General features: G+C 34.2%; 2 protein-coding genes across 4 annotated transcripts; both read right to left on the bottom strand.

Moving 5' to 3' along the window:
* Positions 1-3,407: 3,407 nt before the first annotated feature.
* Positions 3,408-8,899, bottom strand: LOC125195860 (polyadenylate-binding protein-interacting protein 9-like). 2 transcript variants are annotated; one of them, XM_048094120.1, is made up of 10 exons: positions 8,027-8,899; positions 6,721-6,831; positions 6,579-6,623; positions 5,621-5,693; positions 5,408-5,520; positions 5,199-5,258; positions 5,019-5,066; positions 4,865-4,933; positions 3,870-3,931; positions 3,408-3,780 (listed from the first exon to the last, which is right to left on the bottom strand). In XM_048094120.1, exons 1-10 carry the CDS (start codon positions 8,420-8,422, stop codon positions 3,723-3,725), a joined length of 1,035 nt encoding a protein of 344 aa, XP_047950077.1. In that variant the 5' UTR covers positions 8,423-8,899; the 3' UTR covers positions 3,408-3,722. The 2 variants fall into 2 exon arrangements, with proteins under 2 accessions (XP_047950077.1, XP_047950078.1); XM_048094121.1 differs by lacking the exon at positions 8,027-8,899 and adding an exon at positions 7,567-7,677.
* Positions 8,900-17,873: 8,974 nt separating this feature from the next.
* Positions 17,874-20,505, bottom strand: LOC125195700 (glycolate oxidase 1-like). 2 transcript variants are annotated; one of them, XM_048093871.1, is made up of 12 exons: positions 20,350-20,505; positions 19,926-20,103; positions 19,725-19,849; positions 19,599-19,645; positions 19,431-19,508; positions 19,229-19,353; positions 19,092-19,158; positions 18,949-19,011; positions 18,787-18,856; positions 18,595-18,695; positions 18,371-18,475; positions 17,874-18,293 (listed from the first exon to the last, which is right to left on the bottom strand). In XM_048093871.1, the coding sequence occupies exons 2-12, from the start codon at positions 20,063-20,065 to the stop codon at positions 18,102-18,104; spliced, it is 1,113 nt and encodes a 370-aa protein (XP_047949828.1). In that variant the 5' UTR covers positions 20,066-20,103; positions 20,350-20,505; the 3' UTR covers positions 17,874-18,101. The 2 variants fall into 2 exon arrangements, with proteins under 2 accessions (XP_047949828.1, XP_047949829.1); XM_048093872.1 differs by lacking the exon at positions 20,350-20,505 and adding an exon at positions 20,288-20,307.
* Between the last annotated feature and the right edge of the window lie 6 nt (positions 20,506-20,511).

Raw genomic sequence — 20,511 nt, 5'->3', positions numbered from 1 at the left:
TCTTTGTGACCTAATTGCGTATGAGAATTGAGATTGAGTTGAATAGTCAACTTGTTGAAATGTTGACGTGGCTATTGAATAGTCAAAGATGGGAAAATATGACGTGGCCGTTGAAAGGTCAATGCGTTGAGAAAAAGAAGAGGAAGTAAAGAAATGATTGATTGGGTGTGAATATTTGATGCGGAGAAATATAATTGTGGGTGAATTATTTTCCTAAGGGATGAGTGAGAATTAAATAGGAGCATTATTAAATCATGTGGAATTATTCGATCCCTCCTATTTTTATTTGGAGAAGAAATCCTATTTTTCTTGGATTTAATTATTTGGTTGGAAGAATTTTCCAAATTTAAATCCAAAGTCCGATTATTCATTATTTGTTGGTGGAATTTTCGGCCATCATGATTATTGGAGAAGAAATAATATTATTCTTGGATTTAATTATTTGTTTGGGATAATTATCCAAATTAAATCCAAAGTCCAAATACTCTATAATTCCTACATGGAATTTTCGAACCACCACTTTGATTTTTCCCATGAGATTTTCGAAAATCTCATATATTGGAGAAGAGGGAATTATTTATTTATTTGATCTCTTATTTATTCTATTCCATGAATAAATATAAATATGCTAGAATATCCTAGCATATCTTGCCAAATCTAAGAAGATATTGCATATCCTAATTAAATTAGGATTTGAAATTCAAATCCCTTGGAAGATTTGATTTTTACACGCCACTTTTGGCTATACTTGGGAGATTTGATTATTATTTTCTTGCTCCGTGATATATTATTCTACTCCGTGAAATATTTGAATTTAAATCATAGGCTAAGTAAAATAGCCTACAAAATTCGAAAATCCTCCTACTTCTCAACTAATTAACGCCACTTCCCCAAATCTCTCCATATCTTCCAAATCTTGATTTATTTAATTATTGGGATATTATTATTTTGGCACTCTATAAATATAAGAGAGAGATCAAACCCTAGCACACCAAAAACCGGCGCCCCACTCCTCAACAATTTCGAAAATCTCTCTCCCACTTTCTCCATATTTTCTTCAAGTTTTCTTCAAGATTTCTTCATCAATTGAGAAGAATTCAAGTGAAATTCAAGAGATTATTGAAGAATCAAGACTAATTCCTTGTTTCTACCGTTCGTTCTTTTGGAAAAGGTACTTTAATTATTGATCTCCTCTTCTTCTACCGATCAATCGGTGTTCTTGTTTCCACATGCATATAGATTGAGTGAAGGGGAAATTAATCGGTGAATTTCGGGATATATGTGTGCAAGTGTGTGTGTGCGAGACCGTGTGTGTGTGTGTGTGCACGCCTCGGTCGGCGTGCACATGTGTTGTGATCGTGTGCGTGTGTTGTGTGTGTGGAACACTCATGCGTGACACGATTTAATGGTGAATTTGGAGTTGTTATTTGAATAAAAATGATATGCTAATCATACTTTGATTTTGTTTGATGATTTGAAAGTAATCGATGGGAAAAAAGGGAAATATGGGAGACATGCATGATTTGAAATCAATGATTGAAACTGATTTGTGATACGCCTAATTTAAAGGTGATACTTCGCGCTCTCAGCGTGATAAACGAGGAGAAGAGAATACTTTCGAGATAAGCCGACGAGGTGGGCTTTCTTTTAAAATAAGGACATTGTCCTAAACTGATATTGATGAGAATGAGATATGTGTTATCATGCCTTGATTTGTTTTGTCGTGCCTATCCCTCGTGGCTATGCCACTATTGATTTAATCGAATTCGGATCCTTGTAGAGCCGCAAACTCTACTTGGGTTAGTGTACACCAATGTTAGACCGAGTGTCAGCGTACGGGTTGGCCGGTCTAGTGACCTGGATTGCGGCCGCATTCCTTGTCATGTAGAATGAGGATATGGTAAACGTCGATGAGAAAAATGGTTGCGCGACCGTGATATTTGATAAAGAAATATTTTGGTGCCTCGGGTCTTTCTAAAGTTAAAACCCCGATGGACACTTGAAAATGGCATGATAATTACTAATGTTGATAAAACTGTTTTCGGCATGAGTCCACTGAGTATGTTTATAGTACTCAGCCCTGCATGTGTTTTCCCTATGTGCAGGTTGAGCGGTGGCGAGCGGGCGGCGGTGTTGAGTAGGAAATAATAAGATGATCTGTTGGTACTTAAAGTGTCGTTGTGTCTCCATACATAGCCTCACTTCTCTCTTGATCGCTTCCGCTATTTTATGAAAAATTGTTATCTTTTGGTTGGGATGAATACTTTTATTTCGTGGGAATATTTTGGATATGAAACAGTTGGAATTATTTTGGAAACTCTGATGAGCATTTATTGCGATAACCTTTTGTTGGATTTCTTTGCTAAGGCATTATTCTTCTCCTATTTAATTGTTCATTAAATGCTTTGGTCAAATCCCTTTTTAAATGGAACCCTAGCCTATGATCTTTGATGCATTTAAGCCGAAAGTAATCTTCTGGATACCGTGGCTGGTCGGAAAAATAGTCGGCAACGAGCCTTTCGTGGGCTCCTTCCCGATCACGAGGGATGTAGCGACGTTTTGATCTAGTTGGTTGAGGAGGAGGGGCGGGGTATTGGCGGCGACATAGGCTTCATAGGCGGCACGATATTGTTCATAATATTCTTGTTCTTCACGCTCCGCTTCCGCAATGAGATCGGTGAAATCCATTTTAGAATTTTTTAGAAAGGGTTTGAGTGAGAGAGGAAGATGTAGATGATTTAGTATGAAAAAGTATGAATGAGAGATAATTTGATGTGAAAAGTGGATGATGAATGTGTGTATTTATAGATGATTTTGGCATTTTTTAAAAAAATCACAAAAATCCAAAAAAAACATCCATAAACGGCTCTATTTTTTGGGAATCCAATTTTTTTTTTTTTTGTATTAATTACAATTTTTTTTTAAAAAAAAAAGAAAAATCGATATTTAGCCGTTGGCCAATCAAATCGTGCCACGTAGGGCTGCTCAGCGGCACGGACGTGCTCTTAGCTAAGAGCAGCGCTGTGCCGCTGGCACGGACGGATAGCTCGCCGCGACGGACGAGCTCGTCCTTGCTGCTGGCACGGACGAACGGACGCCAAAATTCCTACCGCTGCGGATGCTCTTAACTCAGTTTTAGTAAGTTGTACATATATATACATCATTCACCTTCAGAGTAAAGATATTTTAGGACAACGAAGACAATATTATGGCACAAATATAAGGATCCCTCTAGTAGTAAAGGTCTTACATCCCAAGAGCAAGAAAAATGAGTATTTTATGGGCAAAAATCAAAGTTATATGGGTATCATAGATATTTTATGCCTGCGGAACATAAATATTTTGTAAGCAAAATCTACACTTATGTTACTTCACTTATCATCTTTTTCCCATAAACAAAAAACCTGTAAATTGTAAACCACCCCTTGAGCAAGGCAAGGGCAGCATCGATTTTTCCATTTATTTTGAAGCAGCATTGCAGTAGTTCAAGATAGCATTCATGTTTAAATATCATATAACGTAGCCGAGTTCGCACTCATCGAAAAAAACTCAGAATTTAAATCCAGGAGCAGGAAAAGAAAAAAAATGTCACTGTTGCCAGGAAATTGGAAAGCTGAAACACAGCAAGTTTCACGACCTCTTCTATTTCGAAGCAGGCTCTCTTCCAAGAGAACAAACAGCAACCTTCACCTTTCAGGGATAGACGATTCCAGTTTATATCGTTACTGCACTCCAGCTTGGGGCATCCGCGGCCTCACCGGTGTCTTTGAAGGGCTCACCCTACACAACAGTTTCTCAAACTTGTTAAGACTGAAGAAGTTAAAGAGTTGAGACTGAATGAGTGCGGCAGGCTCAGGGAAACGAGGTACCTGATACGCTGGGATCCCAGCATCTCACCACAGCAGTCAAGAGCCAGGATTGCACTCTCAGCCTGAAATTTAATTTAAGCCAACAAATTTGAGACCGATTTCATGGTATTAAAGGCTTATACGCGATACTAAATAGACAGGCAACACAGAAACATGATGTGTTTTGTCGATACTTTCTAAGAAAACAAGTTTATGCACAGGTTCCCTGACACACGCGTAGTCGTTCGTAGAGTTAGTGTCCTCCCACCTTTTGAGTTTAAAACATAATCCAACATTCCAACTTAAAAGATTTCTAACAATGTAGCTCTACAAAGTAAAGTACAAGCAGTCATCAATTGAAGATAATTCATGCAGAAAAGCTTCAAGTTCTGTTACTGCTAGATGTCAGTATTATCAGTTGTTCATCTTCATGAGAGTGTCCTTGGTAACATTATTTTCATTCACCCTACAATTTGAAATGCTGATCTGTTATATAGATGGATAACACTCACATTTCTAAATGCCTCTACTCATTTTTCTTAAAAAAAAATAATTCCTTAATTAGTTAAGTTATTCAGGCCCCTAATAAAAGGTCCAACCTTGCTTTTGTTTCTGAACCCTAGTTCATTATGTTATTTATGTAAGAGTAGATAGAATGATTTGGGATCATTAACTTTTTCTATCTTAGTAGAGTAGGTGGATATTCTACTTGGGCAGGAATTCCTGATCCGCATTTCGTGCAGGTTCACTTGCAAGTTGTTTTTCTTCTCTTTTAGTCCCCTTCCTTACGTTATAAAGCTTCGTTTGAATTCTCTTCATCTAAAAATACCCTTAACTTTATCCTCCTCGTTGAATGGTTAAAAGGTGGTTTTGGATCTATTGATAGCCTGGTCCTATCCACATTTCCCACATGCACTTATCATATACTATGAAAATGAAATACTCCATATTCTAATAAGAAAGCATAAACTAGACAACAAAATGAGAACACAGAGAAAATAAAAGTAGTAGCATACCATGAAGAATTCAACAAAAGCAATTCGTGTAGAGTGCATGTGATCCCCCAAGAGCCTCAGACGGGAAACCTGAAAGTTAAGAGAATTGTCTGGTCATACCAATTCCAAGCACAACCAGGGAAAGTGAATAGTCATACTATACTTCAAGGTATACCTCCCCACATCTTGTTTCAAAGAAATTCTTGACATCAAGTTGTGTAACCTACATTACGACAAAATTATTCAGCGTATATTAAATATTTAATTTATAAATAATGAATCTTCAGAATACAGCACCAATTAGTAAAATAACAAAAACACAACATAACAGCGGGAAAGGAGAAAGTTTGCATGCCTTCTTATCAATATTTGTACAGTAAACTGTCCTCGCACACATTTCACGCTCATCCTCCGACTGCAAAGTGATTAAGAATTGATATGATTAGTTTAGTTACTAGAAAATAGATGTCAGAAACAAAATATATGTGAAAGCAACTGGATGGGAGGAAAGGAATTCAAGAAAAAATCTTTAATAGAATACAAATAGTGATGATTAACTCATACCCTTGGAAGGAATGTCGGATTGACGGGGAGAATAGCAGTTTTAGAAGGCAAGACCTTGATAGGAGAGAAACCTAAGAGTGTTCCGGAAAGGATAAGAGCAGCTCTAGCAGAATCTGTTGATTTTAGGACATGAGAAACGATAATGTTTCAGAGATCAGAGATTCATGGTAAGGAACTCCAATGAAAGAGGGGGGAAAGAAAGAGATGACTCACAATCATCTGCAAATTCTACAAAAGCAAAGCGAAGACGGGAGTGTGGATCCCCACATACCCGGCAATCGAGAACCTGCAAAAGAAATACAGAGGTTTACAGTGTTGAAGTTGCATGCCGTAAAAAATGGAGTTGCATTTCATGATGGTTGAAGTTGCATTAAGTAAAAGATAAGAGAAAATTTGCTTAAACAACGCAATTAGTAACATTTATAGTTACCAAGGCTTCTAAAGTGGAGCCACGGGCACAAAGACTCCAGGTATGCATTGCAGACAAAGAGGCAAAATAAGAAAGAAAGAAAGAAAGAAACATGACATATAGGTTTTCCGAGTCAAACCAAGATATCAGCACGTCAAATGTTTAAAGCAGAAAAAGACAAATTAAATAGTGCTAGAAACTTGCCAAATGAACTAGTAAAGACAATATTTTCAAACTAAAATACGCTTCATAGTGAATGCAACTAAAAAGCTGAAGACGAGCTAAATATAATTTTTAAGACCCTACTTGGTGGTTTACGAAATGGCTTAGAAAGAAGTAGTTAAAAACAATAGCAGAACTGGAAGACCCAAAAACCATGTATGGAAGGCTTCCATACAAAAGGATGTGCAAGCAAACCTACAGAGAAATGTCGATCCAGATGTCCTTTTTGCTGCAAGGGAGCATGTAAAAACAGTATACAAAAATATGGCTACAAACTAGTGATAAACAAAAGGAAAGTATAAAAATAGGCCAAGTATGTTTAATTCATGTGGGAATTCATGGGCACAAATCACAATATAGCCAAGAATTTCCCTACAAAGAAAAGTAACTAGCGCTTCAAGGTTAAAAATTGAACATTCAGAGGTAGACTCATATTATATTCCAGAAAGAAGTGATTTTAAAGATAAGGTGGCATGATTTTTTTTTATTAAGCATGCAGAAAATATTCACATGACAAAGTCAGTCAGAAGAATAACTTACTTGTCCATAGCTGCAGAATAGAGCAGCAAGCCGCTCCTCAGTAATCTTGATTTAACAAGCAAAGGAACAATCAAGTTAGAATTATGAGTGAATATCAAGTTTCTAGCCCTAAGACAAGAAGAAGTTCATCAACTTCACTTACATTATGATCAATGTCAGAGACATAGACAGTTCGCCTAATGCTGTCTTCCCTTTGAGCTCTAGCAGCTCTGCCACTCATTCTCTTCCTGCTTGAGTTGTAGTTATTTCTTCTCTGAGGAGAAAAATTCAAAATATTTGCAGTTAGATATGGTCCAAGCCAGAACTAGCCAACCCAACCAAAGGAATGTACAGTTGAAAATTTCAGTTAGCAAATTATAATAGTGACTGAGTAGGTGAAGGCAAAGAAACCTGAAGTCACTGACACCAATTATTATGGAGTAGTACATAAGAAAAATGGTAATTACATTATTATTACTAGTTGTTTAGCATACCAATAGCAAATCCATGAATGTATATTATCTTCATCATCAATGTGTAGAAAAACAGGATTACTTGTGCAGATAACAAACTCATTCTGACAAACAAGATCCTGATGTTACTAATACCTTAATACAAAAGAATGTCAAAATGCAAGGTCAGAATCTAAACTTTAGTACACATGTCAAAATCAATTCTTTTTACAGCAGAACTATGAAAAATGATTTATGAGAAAAAATCATGTGCCAAATCACAGGTTTAGTCCAGTAATCACTAATTAATGCTTATTTCATGAAACCATGTACAAATTAACAATTCCTATTCTGAAGAAAATATACATATGGTTGTGATTTTAAGATTTAAGCCAGTCCATAAAACAGTGTTGCAGCAAAATCAACAAAAACACATAAAGAGTGCATATACAAAAATACAGTTTTGCAGCAAGATTTAGACAGCTATGAGGCAACATTGGCCATAATTTTTAGATTTAACCCAGTCCATAAAAGCACAAATATGGTATTAAGATCACCAGAGAAGTATTCGGAGGGTCAGGATAGCTAAAAGGCTTTTCATGCTGATACTCTGAAACAATAAGATCATCAGGGAAACCGCCAAATATAATCATTTGCAAGTGCATAAAATTATTTTCCTCAGCATCATCAGTAAAAAAATATATTTTTAACAGCTAAAACAAAAATCTCGTTTTCAGAAACAGATCATTCATAAAGAACAAAACCTCAGTCAAGAATCACGATAATGAAAAAAGTTACCACGTTGTCAAATAAGTTAATTACAACACAATTCATTCAAACTCATAAACCACACCAGCAAAATGCTTTTCCATGTTTAAAACCTCACAATTCAATTCAGAAATGCGAACAAGCCGAATCAAAACAGTATGGATCAGTACAACACCAAGCATCACATAGATTAAATAATTAAAAAACATCAATTTACAACATTCAAATGATGAGAGAGAGTGTATATACCCTTCGATTATTAGGGCCATCATCCCCCAAATTCTTATCTGAAAGCACAAAGTTGTAATCACCCATTTGGCCATCATAATAATTAGAAGGAAAAAACTCCTTGGCCATGGGATTCAACTTGAGTTTCTTCAACATATCAACAATTTCCTTCATTTGAAGCTCCGACTTTGAATCCACATTCAATTTCGAATCAGAAATTTTAACACCGTTACTTATATCTGACTCCTCAGAATTAACAGAACCGAAATTCTCAGTTTCATTTTCATTATCATTCTCAATTTTCTCAACGATTTTTTCACTAGGAGGGCCATGATTTTTGGGTGATGAAGGCTCAACAACAGCAATTTGGGAATCAACAACCACTCCCTCACCGGATACCTCTGCACCAGCAGCCATGGAATCAAAACCCAGAAACACAGAAACCCCAAATTACAAGAAAAATCAAGAAACAAAAACACTATCCACACAAAAATTCAGACTCTAGATGCCAATAAAAATCCAATCTTTACTAGGCGTCTTATCTCAACGATAAAAAACCCAATCCTTATATCTCCGAAAATAAATAAAAAATACAGAGATCAGTGTAAGAAAAGGGCCTCCTCTCTCTATCACGGATTACGGCGATCTCCTCATAATAATCTAGATGGATTCCCTCAATGTGTGTGTGCGCACCTAATAAATAGAGGACCTATAATCTAAAACCCATTTGATGAAAAAGGTCAGAAATGGTATAAATTGGCAATGGAGAGAGAGAGAAAAATAAATTCAAGGGCTTTCTGTAACAAATTCTTGAACACAAGTGGCAGTGGATTTTGTACGTGGTTTAGGGAAGAAACTAAGAGGTGGCCAGGCTTTTGGCTCCTCACTCACACACACATTGTGTTCATTCTTATACACGAACACAGGAATTAAGGAGTTGAGTAAAATAAAATTTAATTTAATAAAATTAATTAAAGTTAAGGGCGTTATAAATTGGTGGGGTTACCTAAATGCGAAGGATGATTTAAGGCTGGCTTGTTATGGTTTGTTATTTTCTATGACAGGATATATTCATAAATTATAACTGCCTCTTTTTGTTGGGATTGTAATTCTTTTTTTCCTTATATATCACACGATATTTATCCTTAATTTATTCAGTTTTATTCGTGTAATTCATTCTTAGGTGGTTGGGCTGTATTTCCTATGATTTGTTATAACCTACATTATGATGTTATTTTAAGTAACAATTACTCAATTATTCGGTCCGAATTATAGAGCATGCTAATATAAAATGTGCTACTCGTTGTACATTGTTGAAGGACGCATTTAAACCGTATGTTTCATGATTTGTTACAACCTAGAGTATATTACGACATTAGTACTCATACATGGATTTAACGAAGTATTGATGCTTCAAATATCCATCGCACATGCCTTTAGAATTTCGACTATTGACATACATCATGCGCTCACAAAGTGTGCCACTCATCGCACATTGATGCAGGGGCATTTAAACAGTATGTGTCACACTATGTTGAGTAAAAATATTATCGTGCACATAATACACCTCAGTGAAACTCATCTATAAAAATCCTTATATAATGTATATCTAGTATTTTAACTTCTAAGTGAAACATCTTATACATATATGCTTGTACATATATGTGAGGTGAGCATTCAGTTAGAAATTTTTGCATGAATCTAATAAGATAAAAAAAAATGTATTTTTCTAAAAATTAAAAACATTTGAAAACAAATCATCCAAAAAATTGAAATCAAAATTAGCAAAGTTGACATTGAAGTTTGAAATGGAAAACTAAGGGTTTGTTTGGTAGAATATTCATATTGCGGCTAGTTATGATAATGACAATGATTAATATCGTGATTTGTATTAGTTATATTTCTAAGTGGTACAAAATAAATATCATGCTAAATTTTATGTAGACTAAAATTACTTCAATAATATGTATGCACAAATTAAGAGTAGGAAAGATGAAGGTCAATTTAGTAATTTTGTTCTATTCTTGGTTTAACCTTTAAAACTGTTAGTTAATCCACCAATATTATAGATATAATCTAGGTTGAAATATAGACTTCAAGACGGACTTTCTCGGGCCATAAAAATGACATAGGTTATTTACTATGTTAATATGAGTGCCGTACGCACTATTAAAGCTAGATGAGTTTGTAACTCGTTCTAACATAGCTTTCAAACGTCCTCTGAATTTACATAAAATATCTAAAAAGAATATAATAAAAATTTTAATATCTGAATATCTGGAAATCATTTTTTTTAACTTACATTATATCTCAAGTATATCACCTTAAAAATATGTACACTTGGTGATTTATGATGTCAGCTTCCTCCCCGCCAAAATAATTTATCGAGCACCTCTTGAACATATGGAAAGACCGTGTTCATCAGTTCACATTAGGTTTGCTTAATCGTGTTGTAGCAACAATTAGAGGCACACTAAAAAAAGTAAAAACATTAGTTAAGAATAAAATGAAAGCACTTGAAAAGCATTTCAAAGCGAGTGACTAATGCTTCAAGATGAAATATGTCAGAAAGAAAATTAGAAAACATGATTATCATTTTTATCAAGAAAAAATGTCAATATAATACTCAATCAAATACCATTACTCTCTAATCAACACATGAGATATCTGATTTCTTCATTGAATTATCAATAAGATATCTGCTATGTTCCTATTCTATTTCGGTTTCTCTAAATTTAGAGCAAAATGTTCGTGTTGGTAACTTTTTCATAGTCAAAGCATTGTCATTATGGAGTAGTACTTTGGATGTATTGTCACGTTATGTGATCGGTTGAATACGTCAAACAGTAATAATACATCCGGACCATATACTTTTTATTCGTCATTATAGGCATGGATTTAGAATTTAATTTTACTACCATTAACTAAAAAAGGAAATTACACTTTAATATGCATATTATTTTCATCATTTTCGTATAGCATAACAATTTGAAGAAAAAAATACTTAAATACAAAAATTATCATTTTAAACAATTACATTTTGCGGTCCAATTTGAAGTAAATAATACAGTATATATACGTAAATACAAAAATTATCATTTTCATGGTATCAAAACAAAGTTTTAGTACTTATCTCAAACATCTAATGTAACTCTGACACATGTTAAATACAGAATTTTCGTCCCAGAAAAATTATCATTTTGTTTTCTTTAATATTTAGCCAATATTTTTCTTGAATCGAATTATAACCGTTGCAGTGTCAAAAGATTAGATACTAGTAGTATAACTTTTCAAAAAATATACTCCTATTAATAATTTTTTAAAATGTTAAGTGTAGTTATCGTCACAATATTAAACAAGTATTCATATCAGCGAATCAAAATATATGTGTTGCTTTTCTGTATTGAGTGGCAAAAGTGCCGATGCTGATACTCACAAAGATTCGTTTTGATTGGCTCCAGTTTTTATAAATTTTAATTAATATTCACAACTATAGCTCTCCTACTACATAACTTCAATTTATAATATATGCACGCTTTCGTATTGTACTAGCTCCTTGAATTTTCTCAAGTTATGCTTTAAAATTTTTATTGATGATTTTGCCTTCCAAGCCAATATTCAGTTCAATTGTAGAATTAGAAAAATATACAGTTTATAAAAATAATTCATTTTTATCCATATTAATTTCTAGTTGATCTCTTTCATAAATATGTAGTATCAAATTTGTGTATTTTATATGGGAAGGTGAAAGTGGGGTTGTTGGTGAGATGATTGGTGCATGACCATGAATGCTCTGGTGGACGTATGATAGCAACATTGCATCCAGCAATTGATTAAGGTTTAAACTTATGCTTTGGATTTAGTAGTTTTTTAATTTGAATCTGAATTTGATTATCAATGTTTTTACTCAGCTATATATTTTTTAGCTTTTATAGTATTTTTTAATGTAGAAGATAGAATGTTTCACAAGTCTATTGTTATGATTTCATAATATTTCATAAAATTAGTTTTTATCTTTTACTGTATATTCATTGTTAATTAGCGGTAATTAGCGCAAATATTTTGTTGGTTATGGTTGTATGAAATGAAGACGAGTTCTCCTTTACTTAAATTTTGACAAAAAATTTTAGAGATATTTTTAATAGATAGCTGAGTTGAATTTTAGACTAATAAATTATGGCGTAATTTAGGCTTGAGCTAGAAATTAAAAAGTGAATTGAATAGACTTGACTTAGATATGGGCTCTGAATCGGCTGCAATTATTGAAGAACGAAATGTGCAGTCGCTGGTTGCCATTTTCAAATATTTTCTTAAATTAATGTTTTTAAATTTAAACAATATTTTTGGCAAGATAAATTGACACGTGTGCCTAAATAGGATCTATACCTGAGAAAGCTACGCAGCACAATTTAATGTTTTTTTGCGAAATAGAAAGTAGAGCATAGATCACCAAGTTTGGTAGTACTATAAAGTTAGTTATAGACAAGTTCACAATTTTAAAAAATAATGATATATCACAAATTTGTCATTTTTCACAATTAAGTCCATAATATCATATTTGATCAAAATTATGTTAAATACGTTAAATAGAAAACACTATGCGGCAATTTAAACGACGTCATCCAATACACTTAGTCAATTATATCTTTAATTTTCATACATATATGCGTCAGGCACATAATTTGTTGGAATTTTTCACCATAGAACAGTTAACAAAAATGTTAGTAAATTATAATATAATTGACCATTATAAAAGAAAATGAGATAACTCAGAATTTGACGGGTGATTTTTGGAAATTCGCCCAATAAATTAATTTCATATTTATGTATTTTACATTAATTATTTATGAAGATGCCAATCTATCCTCTGCATCATCCTTAAATTAAATTGCAACATTTATACGAATCAGATACTTAGAGCATCTTCAATGGCTTTAAGCCAGCCATAAGTCAGCTATAGCCTAGCCAAAAACTCTTCCTGCCACGTCATCAGGACAAGAAACTCATCCTGCCATATCATCAGGACAAGCAATAGTCTAGCCATAGGCCAGCAAAATTATAAAAAATAAATAAATTACAATCACGCAAAATATGAAATTAAATTTACGACACAGATACGAGAAAATGCAATAATTTTATATAAATTAAAAAAAGGTACATCCTAAAAAAAATTACTCCATAATTAAAAAAAAATACATTAAATTGCAATAAATAAAAAAATGCATAAAAAATACATTAAAAAAATGAAATCAGCTAGCCGTAATTGAGCCTGCTATGGCGGCTAGCGCATCGGCTAGCGCCCGCGAATCGGCTAGCCTAAATTGCCGCAATGGAGGCTAGCGGATCAGCTAACGTCCGCGATCGGCTAGCCTATCCGCTAGCATCCATTGGAGAGGCTCTTATTAAACTTTATATATTGAGAGTTTTTGTTAATAAAACGTTTGACTTGCGTAAGAAAAGCGTAGAATTGACCAAATTCAGGTGAAGTTATTTTATTTGTGGATTATTGGCTTTAGTCTCCACAAAAAGTTTTACCTCAGTGGTACGGTTACGAATTTTAATTTGAGAAATGGCAAAATTGTAAAGTGAATATAAAATTAAGATTAAAAAAATTGTAATATAATGATTAATATATTGTGCGATATGCCACCAATTTAGTGGATATTACAAATCTGGGCTTTGAGTGAAATTTCTTAGGAATTAAACAAAAGATGAGCATAAAATAAGATCTTTTTGACTACTCTTAGGCATCTTTAATACACTTATGGTTAATGTTTGACTAGTGAAATATATCAAAGTGTTATTTAATGAGGCATGCTCAAGATGATGTGAACATAAAAAATGAGGAAGGGAGAAATAATTACTCCTACTGCACAAATTTTCTTGTGAGAGGATTTAGGCCAATCTCGTATTTGACTTGATTCAAATATATGACCTATTTTATATAATAGCAACAATTGTAATGAATAGAAATGACCTATTTTATAATAACAACAATTGTAATGAATAGAAATGACTGTTATTCCGGAGGTACCACAAATAAAAATAACGATTACATTGTCACGCAGTTGTTTATTTATTATTTGTATATGTAATGCCTAATTGTCTATATAAGAAAAAAGTTTAGTACAGCCATGTAAATTACAAGCTCATTTGTATATGACATTAGTTATTTTATCGAACTGGTGTAATAACATATCATAATTAATGCTAAATACCCTATCATTTAAAAAAAATTATATAATCGCAATTATAGTTGTGATCAATTGCTAACTTTCTTAAGTTGTTAAGTCTGTTAACTCATCAACGCAATGTATTAAAAATGTCAACACATAATTTTATTGGCATTTCAATATAACGTGTTGACATATTTAATACATTGCGTTGATGAGTTGGTGGAGTTAGCAACTTAAAACATCAGCAATACAACGCAACACGTCGCAATTAATGCTAAATACTATCTGAATGTGAGATTATTTAATGTAACTCCTTAGTCCACACATCAATTAATACATGCCCTAACCTTTAATACAACACTATTCTACTTCTCGCTTATTTAAACATCAATTTAATTTTGTCAATAAGCTTTACCACAATTATCAAATAGGCACATTGAATAATTTTATGCCATTTGATTACAATAAAATGAATTAAATATCTTAATCACAAGAAAATCGATCAATGTCCAAACAAAAATTTTAACATATTATGTTATTATTATTCTTGTCATCATCATCCTTATTCATCTTTTTTCCACCTAGACAACATCACGACTTATCTTGTACGCATAAAATTTTGTTTTATTAGAACTATACATGATCATCATTCTATACGTATGCAAGATTATGGTTGATATAATACTACACCCAATTTCATCGGTGGAGGATCTTGGGGTCATGAGGGTATAGCCTAGGGGTGTCGAAACGGGTACCTGCGGGTACCCGCACCCGATTTCGGCCAAAATGTTAATCCCGATACCCGTCCCGCAGTGAATCGGGTATTACTCGATACCCGAGTCGGGTATCCCGCACCCGACACTGCGGGTACCCGACCCGAAACATGTTTTTTTTTTCAAACCTTTTTTAATTATTTGCAAATTGTTTGCACACTTCTACTCCTATATATGATTTCACATGAACTGTTATATGGATTATGATATTTTTGGATGTTTTTTTTTTAAGTAGTACTGCCTCCGTCCCCCATTAGCAGTCACAGTTTGACCGGACACGAGTTTTAAGAAATGTAAAGAAAAGTTGGTTGAAAAAGTTAGTAAAATGTGAGATCCACTTTTTTATATTGGTTTTATAATAAAATGTGAGTGAAGTGAGTTAGTGGAATGTGGGACCTACTACCATTTATGGTAAAAATAAAGTATGACTCTTAATTGGGGACGGACCGAAATGGAAAAGTGTGACTCTTAATCGGGAACGGAGAGAGTACTTGCTAACTTGAAACTTTATTTTTATTAATTTAATTTTATTGAGAATTGAGACGAAGCCATGTGATTTGTCTTCATCTATTTCTAAATTTTGAACCTTTCATATTATTACAGTTTCACATCAAAATTCTAGAATGAATAAGAACTTAGAAGATTAAATAATCATACGATCAGCTGCAAGCCGCTGGTGGAGGAGACTGGAGTTGAATCGTAGAGGGGGAGAAGAGAATAAGACGGAAAAAGATAAAAATACTTAACCTTAATCACAAGTTAAAAATTTAAAAATACGCTTAATAAAAAATTACATTATGACTTTTGAGTCATCCCAATCAGTAAGTATTAAAATTAAAAATAAAAAATTAGAAAATATTAATATACATATCGGGTATTTCGGGACTATCGGGATTACCCGGTCGGGTATCGGGATACCCGATACCCGCAAAAGCCAAAATAAATATACCCGACCCCGACCCGTTTCCCGATTCCATCGGGTAACGGGTACCCGATACCCGGCGGGTATCGAGTCGGGTTCGGGATTACCCGTTACCCGCTACCCGTTTTGACACCCCTAGTATAGCCCTCTCCCGACTATCCGTAGAGCCTAAATATCCCCTATAGTTGGAAGGAGTCGAAAATAACATAATTGTCCCCTATGGTTCATTCCTCAATAAGAACATATATTTTCTTTCCTTCGTTTCTTTATTTTATCAATTGATAGTATTACATTATATTATCAAAAGAACCTCATAAAATATTTTATGAAATTTAAACATTTACTAATTTACATACTATTGTTAAAAATATAAAAATTATTTTATTATTATTATTATTATTGTTATTATTATTGTTATTATTAGTATTACACATTTTCTCACCAAATATGATCTCATTCACACCTTATCCCAGTAAATAAAAATAACACTCCACTAAAATTCAAATTCAAATATATAGCAAAAAAATTTCAAATATTAAAAAATGGAAAAACAATTAAGTTGTATAGATTATCAAAAACTTGATTAGAAATAAGACTATTTTTGTTGGAGTAGTATGTAGTAATCTTTCAATCTTTCTTTAATCGAATGTAACCAAAATAAAATTTGAACTTTAATCTTATCTACCAGTTCGGATATTGTCTTATCTATATTATGGTTTATACTGTAATGTATATTTTTCATTTGTATACGGCCTCGTGTTTATTGAACTTTATTGTTTTATTTTATTTTATTATCATTATAATGGACATATATTATTTACTGGCCTTTTTATATAGCATCAGGACACGATAAAATATAAAATATTCAATTTATCATTTCTTTTGTTTGAGAACACTATTGTTCCATTATTAATTCGCAAAACTACTTTTACCCAAAATAACGCACGAAAATTTGCTAGAATGATGAAATCACAGGGTTTTCATTTTTACATGGTTATGAAATTATACTCCCTTCATTTTTTGAAATAGGATATTCTTTTCTTTTTAATTTATTTTTTGAAAATAGAAACTTTCCATTTTAAAAAATCTATTTCTTTTTAATGAGATGTGACCTATTTTTTACTAATTTTATTTTATCCCTTTATTACTATTTTACTAGTTTTATATTAAAATTAGCGCCATTTTAAAAGTTCATATTTATAAGAAATGGAGGAGAGAATATTTTTTTTGAAGTTACTAAACAGGCGCTTATTACATTTCCAAGAAAACTCTGTAACTGAATAAAATAATACAAGCTCATGCTTGCTAAATTTAGGACCTACAAAACATTCCAGAACATAACTTTATGTTGAGTGACCTAATCCGTAAATTGAAAAATAAACAAAATTGTAGTAAGATTTTTTGGAATCAGAAATGAAAGTTGAAGTTGTTAATTGAATCTCCCTATAGCCAAAACTTGAAAGTAACTTAACAATATATGATACTCTGACTAAAGATGGGCCTTTTATTAGCTAAAAGTTGGTTCAACTAATACTTGGTACTGTGTTAGTTAGAAATTAGCAATTAATAAGCCCATTACTCTGACTATCTGAGCTATAGAATGTGGAGGAGTACAATTTTTGTTATTGTTTATAATCAGTGCAGCAATTAATGGGCCTCTATTGTCGATGATGTTTTTATACATAGTTTGTTAAAAGATTTGTTTAATCATCGTTATCTTTTTGAAAGTTGCTACTCTTTAATTTTGAAAATTTTGTAAACTCAAAATTTTTTGAATGGTGGTGAAGACCCATTGAGTATCTCCGAATTTTACTAAACTGTTTTTTTATTCTAACCTCTTTCACTAGTCATTTCTTCGTAATTAAATTGTTCAACAAATAATTTTATATTGCAATTTTCTAAGTTGATCCTCTCTTATAAGATTCCCAACCATATACACAAACATTGAGATAGTTAAAAACGTCATTCACAACTCTAATACTGCAATAAAAATTGAATAACAGCAAAATATGATTAGTTATTATAAATATCTCATAACTTCGATTCAAATTTCAGTCTCATATTTGACATGCAATGTGACAAGCAATGGGCATTTATGAAGAATATAAGTGTTCCATCATCATTCAAAAGCTTGTCAAATGAGTAGAATGAAGAAGTTGAGAGCATATTTCACAATATGAAACATGATATATAGGTTTGGACATCTATGTTTTGATGTGGGCATCTTATAACCTGGGGGCCGGGAGTCCCCGAGGGGCGTCCCACTCAGTCACAATGTGGTTGCGCGTGATCTCACTGAGTGTGCGGCACCCACTCAACGCCATGGTCAGCTCAAACTCATCGCGCAACATCTGGAGCACCTTCTTCACGCCGGCCTCCCCGTCAGCGGCCAATGAGAACACCACCGGTCGCCCAATCTGGAAATTATATATCGGTTACTGGACTCTTTCTTGATGCTACGAAAACTAGTTGGTGTTAGTTATATTGAACTTACAAAGATGCCAGAAGCTCCGAGTGCCAACGCCTTGAACACATCTGTTCCACGACGGACACCTCCATCCAAGAACACCGGAACCCGGCCTTGTGCACCTTTCACAACCTAAAAAACGACTGCTTGTTAGAGACTGGACAAACCGAGAGAGCAATGAGATTGGCTCTTGAATGCAAAGGTAAATAGGGCAATAGGTGGTGGAATCTGAACAAGTGATCAACGAGTACCTCCTCCAAAGCCATGATGGTAGAGGGCACGTAGTCCAGCTGACGAGCACCATGGTTGGAGACGATGATACCTGCAGCTCCACTCTGAACAGCAATCCTTGCTGCACATATACACATATATGTTTCTTGCTAAATTAGCATAAATTTCACACATACCCACAATGCTGTAACTCAAATGCTCTCTTCTCTTACCATCCTCTGCAGTGAGCACACCCTTCACCAAGATGGGCATTGAAGTGATTGATTGCAGCCACTTAACATCCTTCAGTAGTCACCATGTACATCATTAATCAATTTCACACCTCATAAATCCAAATACCAAATTGATCAATCTATGATGAACAGAAAGATTACCTTCCAGCTCAAGGTACGATCAATTTGACCAGCAACGTAGGATGCAAGTCCAGAGTCATTGGCCTGCACAGTGAAGATAGTGTGAGAGCGAACAGCACGAACAAAAAAGGATGTGGACTAGCTAGATATGTTGGTCTACTTACTTCATCCATCTTCCCGAGGTCCAACCCCTCGAAATTTTTCAGTGTCAAACCAGGTGGCAAAACAAATCTAGAAACAACAACAGATGAGTAGAGGTTTATAGGTTAGGTAGCATGTGTGTAAAAGTGATGATGGGAACCTGTTCTTGATGTCAGCTTCACGGCGTCCCAATCTTGGGGTGTCGACAGTGAGTGCAATGGCCTTGAAACCAGCCCTCTCAGCTCTCCTCACAAGCTGAGCCACAACGTTCCTGTCCTTGTAGACCTAAAACATAGAGAGGGGCAAGGGCAACTAAACTATCTATTCATCTCTGATTATAAATAATTCAAGTTCAGACTCACATAAAGCTGGAAGAATCGAATGCCAGGCCCTGTGGAAGCTACTTCCTCAACGCTGGAAGTGGCCCATGACGATAGGGTCTGAAATAAAGTGTCGTTGGATTAGAAATCTAGACTATTGGAAAACTTGATAAACAGAGTTTTGCATTGAATTAAAGAAAGAAACCAAACCATGATAGTTCCAGCTGAAGATGCAGCTCTAGCTGTTGCATACTCTCCTGCAGACGAGGCAGTACACGTTTATAGACGGACAAACTCTCAATGTAATAAGTCGATAAAACGGAAAGGCTTAGTTACCCTCAGGGTGAGCCATCTTCTGCATAGCAGTCGGGGCAATCATGATTGGCATAGAGATCTTGAAGCCCAACACAGTAGTAGTCATGTCGATTTTGCTAACATCAATCAGAATCCGGGGCCTAAACCTGCATACGGTTTGAATTTGTCATCAGAACACCATTAATAATCTTTCTCTTGCTAACCTAACATCCATTCACTTACAGAATCCTCGAAAATGCATTTCTGTTCTCAGCAAGAGTCCATTGGTCCTCTGCACCCGAAGCATAGTAATCGTACACCATTTTAGGCAGTTTCTCCTTGGCAATAGCCTGGTACTCGGTTACATTTGTGATCTCACCCATCTCTGCACTTGTTTTTTCACAACTTCCCTCCCTTTGATCTTCATTCACATAATACCAAACCAAAAGTACATGATTAAAAAACACAAATATTCTAATCAGCCGCAGCATAAGAATTGAGATACACTAACTAGATTGATTAATCAGCCAAAGCAATAGTCATATGATATCTTCACTAAACTAACTAAAATTTCAAAAATCAAAACATGGGTGACAAAAAGAAACCTCTTTTCTATCAGTCAACAAGAAGTGGAGAGAGGGGGGGAGGGGGAGAGAGAGAAGCAGACCTGAGGCTCAAGAAAAATGAGCAGAGTGCATGCAAAGAAGGAGAAGTGGAGGGAGTACTAGTACTAGTATAGAAGATAAACTCCAAAGGCAGTGAGCCAAGAAAAATATTGACAAATAATTGCTAAAAACAAGAAAAATTGGGTAGGAAGACGACAAAGGTG

This window comes from Salvia hispanica, chromosome 6 (assembly GCF_023119035.1).
Source record: "Salvia hispanica cultivar TCC Black 2014 chromosome 6, UniMelb_Shisp_WGS_1.0, whole genome shotgun sequence".
In the NCBI taxonomy this organism is placed as follows: Eukaryota; Viridiplantae; Streptophyta; class Magnoliopsida; order Lamiales; family Lamiaceae; genus Salvia; species Salvia hispanica.
The sequence above is the reverse complement of the archived record's forward strand: the minus strand, read 5'-3'. Positions and strand labels throughout refer to the sequence as shown.

What these genes read in the sequence shown, in the direction of transcription:
- LOC125195860 (XM_048094120.1), bottom strand. Translation starts at nt 8,422, where the DNA reads ATGGCTGCTGGTGCAGAGGTATCCGGTGAGGGAGTGGTTGTTGATTCC. An exon ending in TCTCTGACATTGATCATAAT is followed by an intron (nt 6,624 to 6,720) that starts GTAAGTGAAGTT and finishes TGTTAAATCAAG; the next exon opens with ATTACTGAGGAGCGGCTTGC. An exon ending in TTGAAACAAGATGTGGGGAG is followed by an intron (nt 4,934 to 5,018) that starts GTATACCTTGAA and finishes CTTAACTTTCAG; the next exon opens with GTTTCCCGTCTGAGGCTCTT.
- LOC125195700 (XM_048093871.1), bottom strand. Translation starts at nt 20,065, where the DNA reads ATGGGTGAGATCACAAATGTAACCGAGTACCAGGCTATTGCCAAGGAG. An exon ending in TTCGATTCTTCCAGCTTTAT is followed by an intron (nt 19,354 to 19,430) that starts GTGAGTCTGAAC and finishes TCTATGTTTTAG; the next exon opens with GTCTACAAGGACAGGAACGT. An exon ending in GAAGCTGACATCAAGAACAG is followed by an intron (nt 19,159 to 19,228) that starts GTTCCCATCATC and finishes TGTTGTTTCTAG; the next exon opens with ATTTGTTTTGCCACCTGGTT.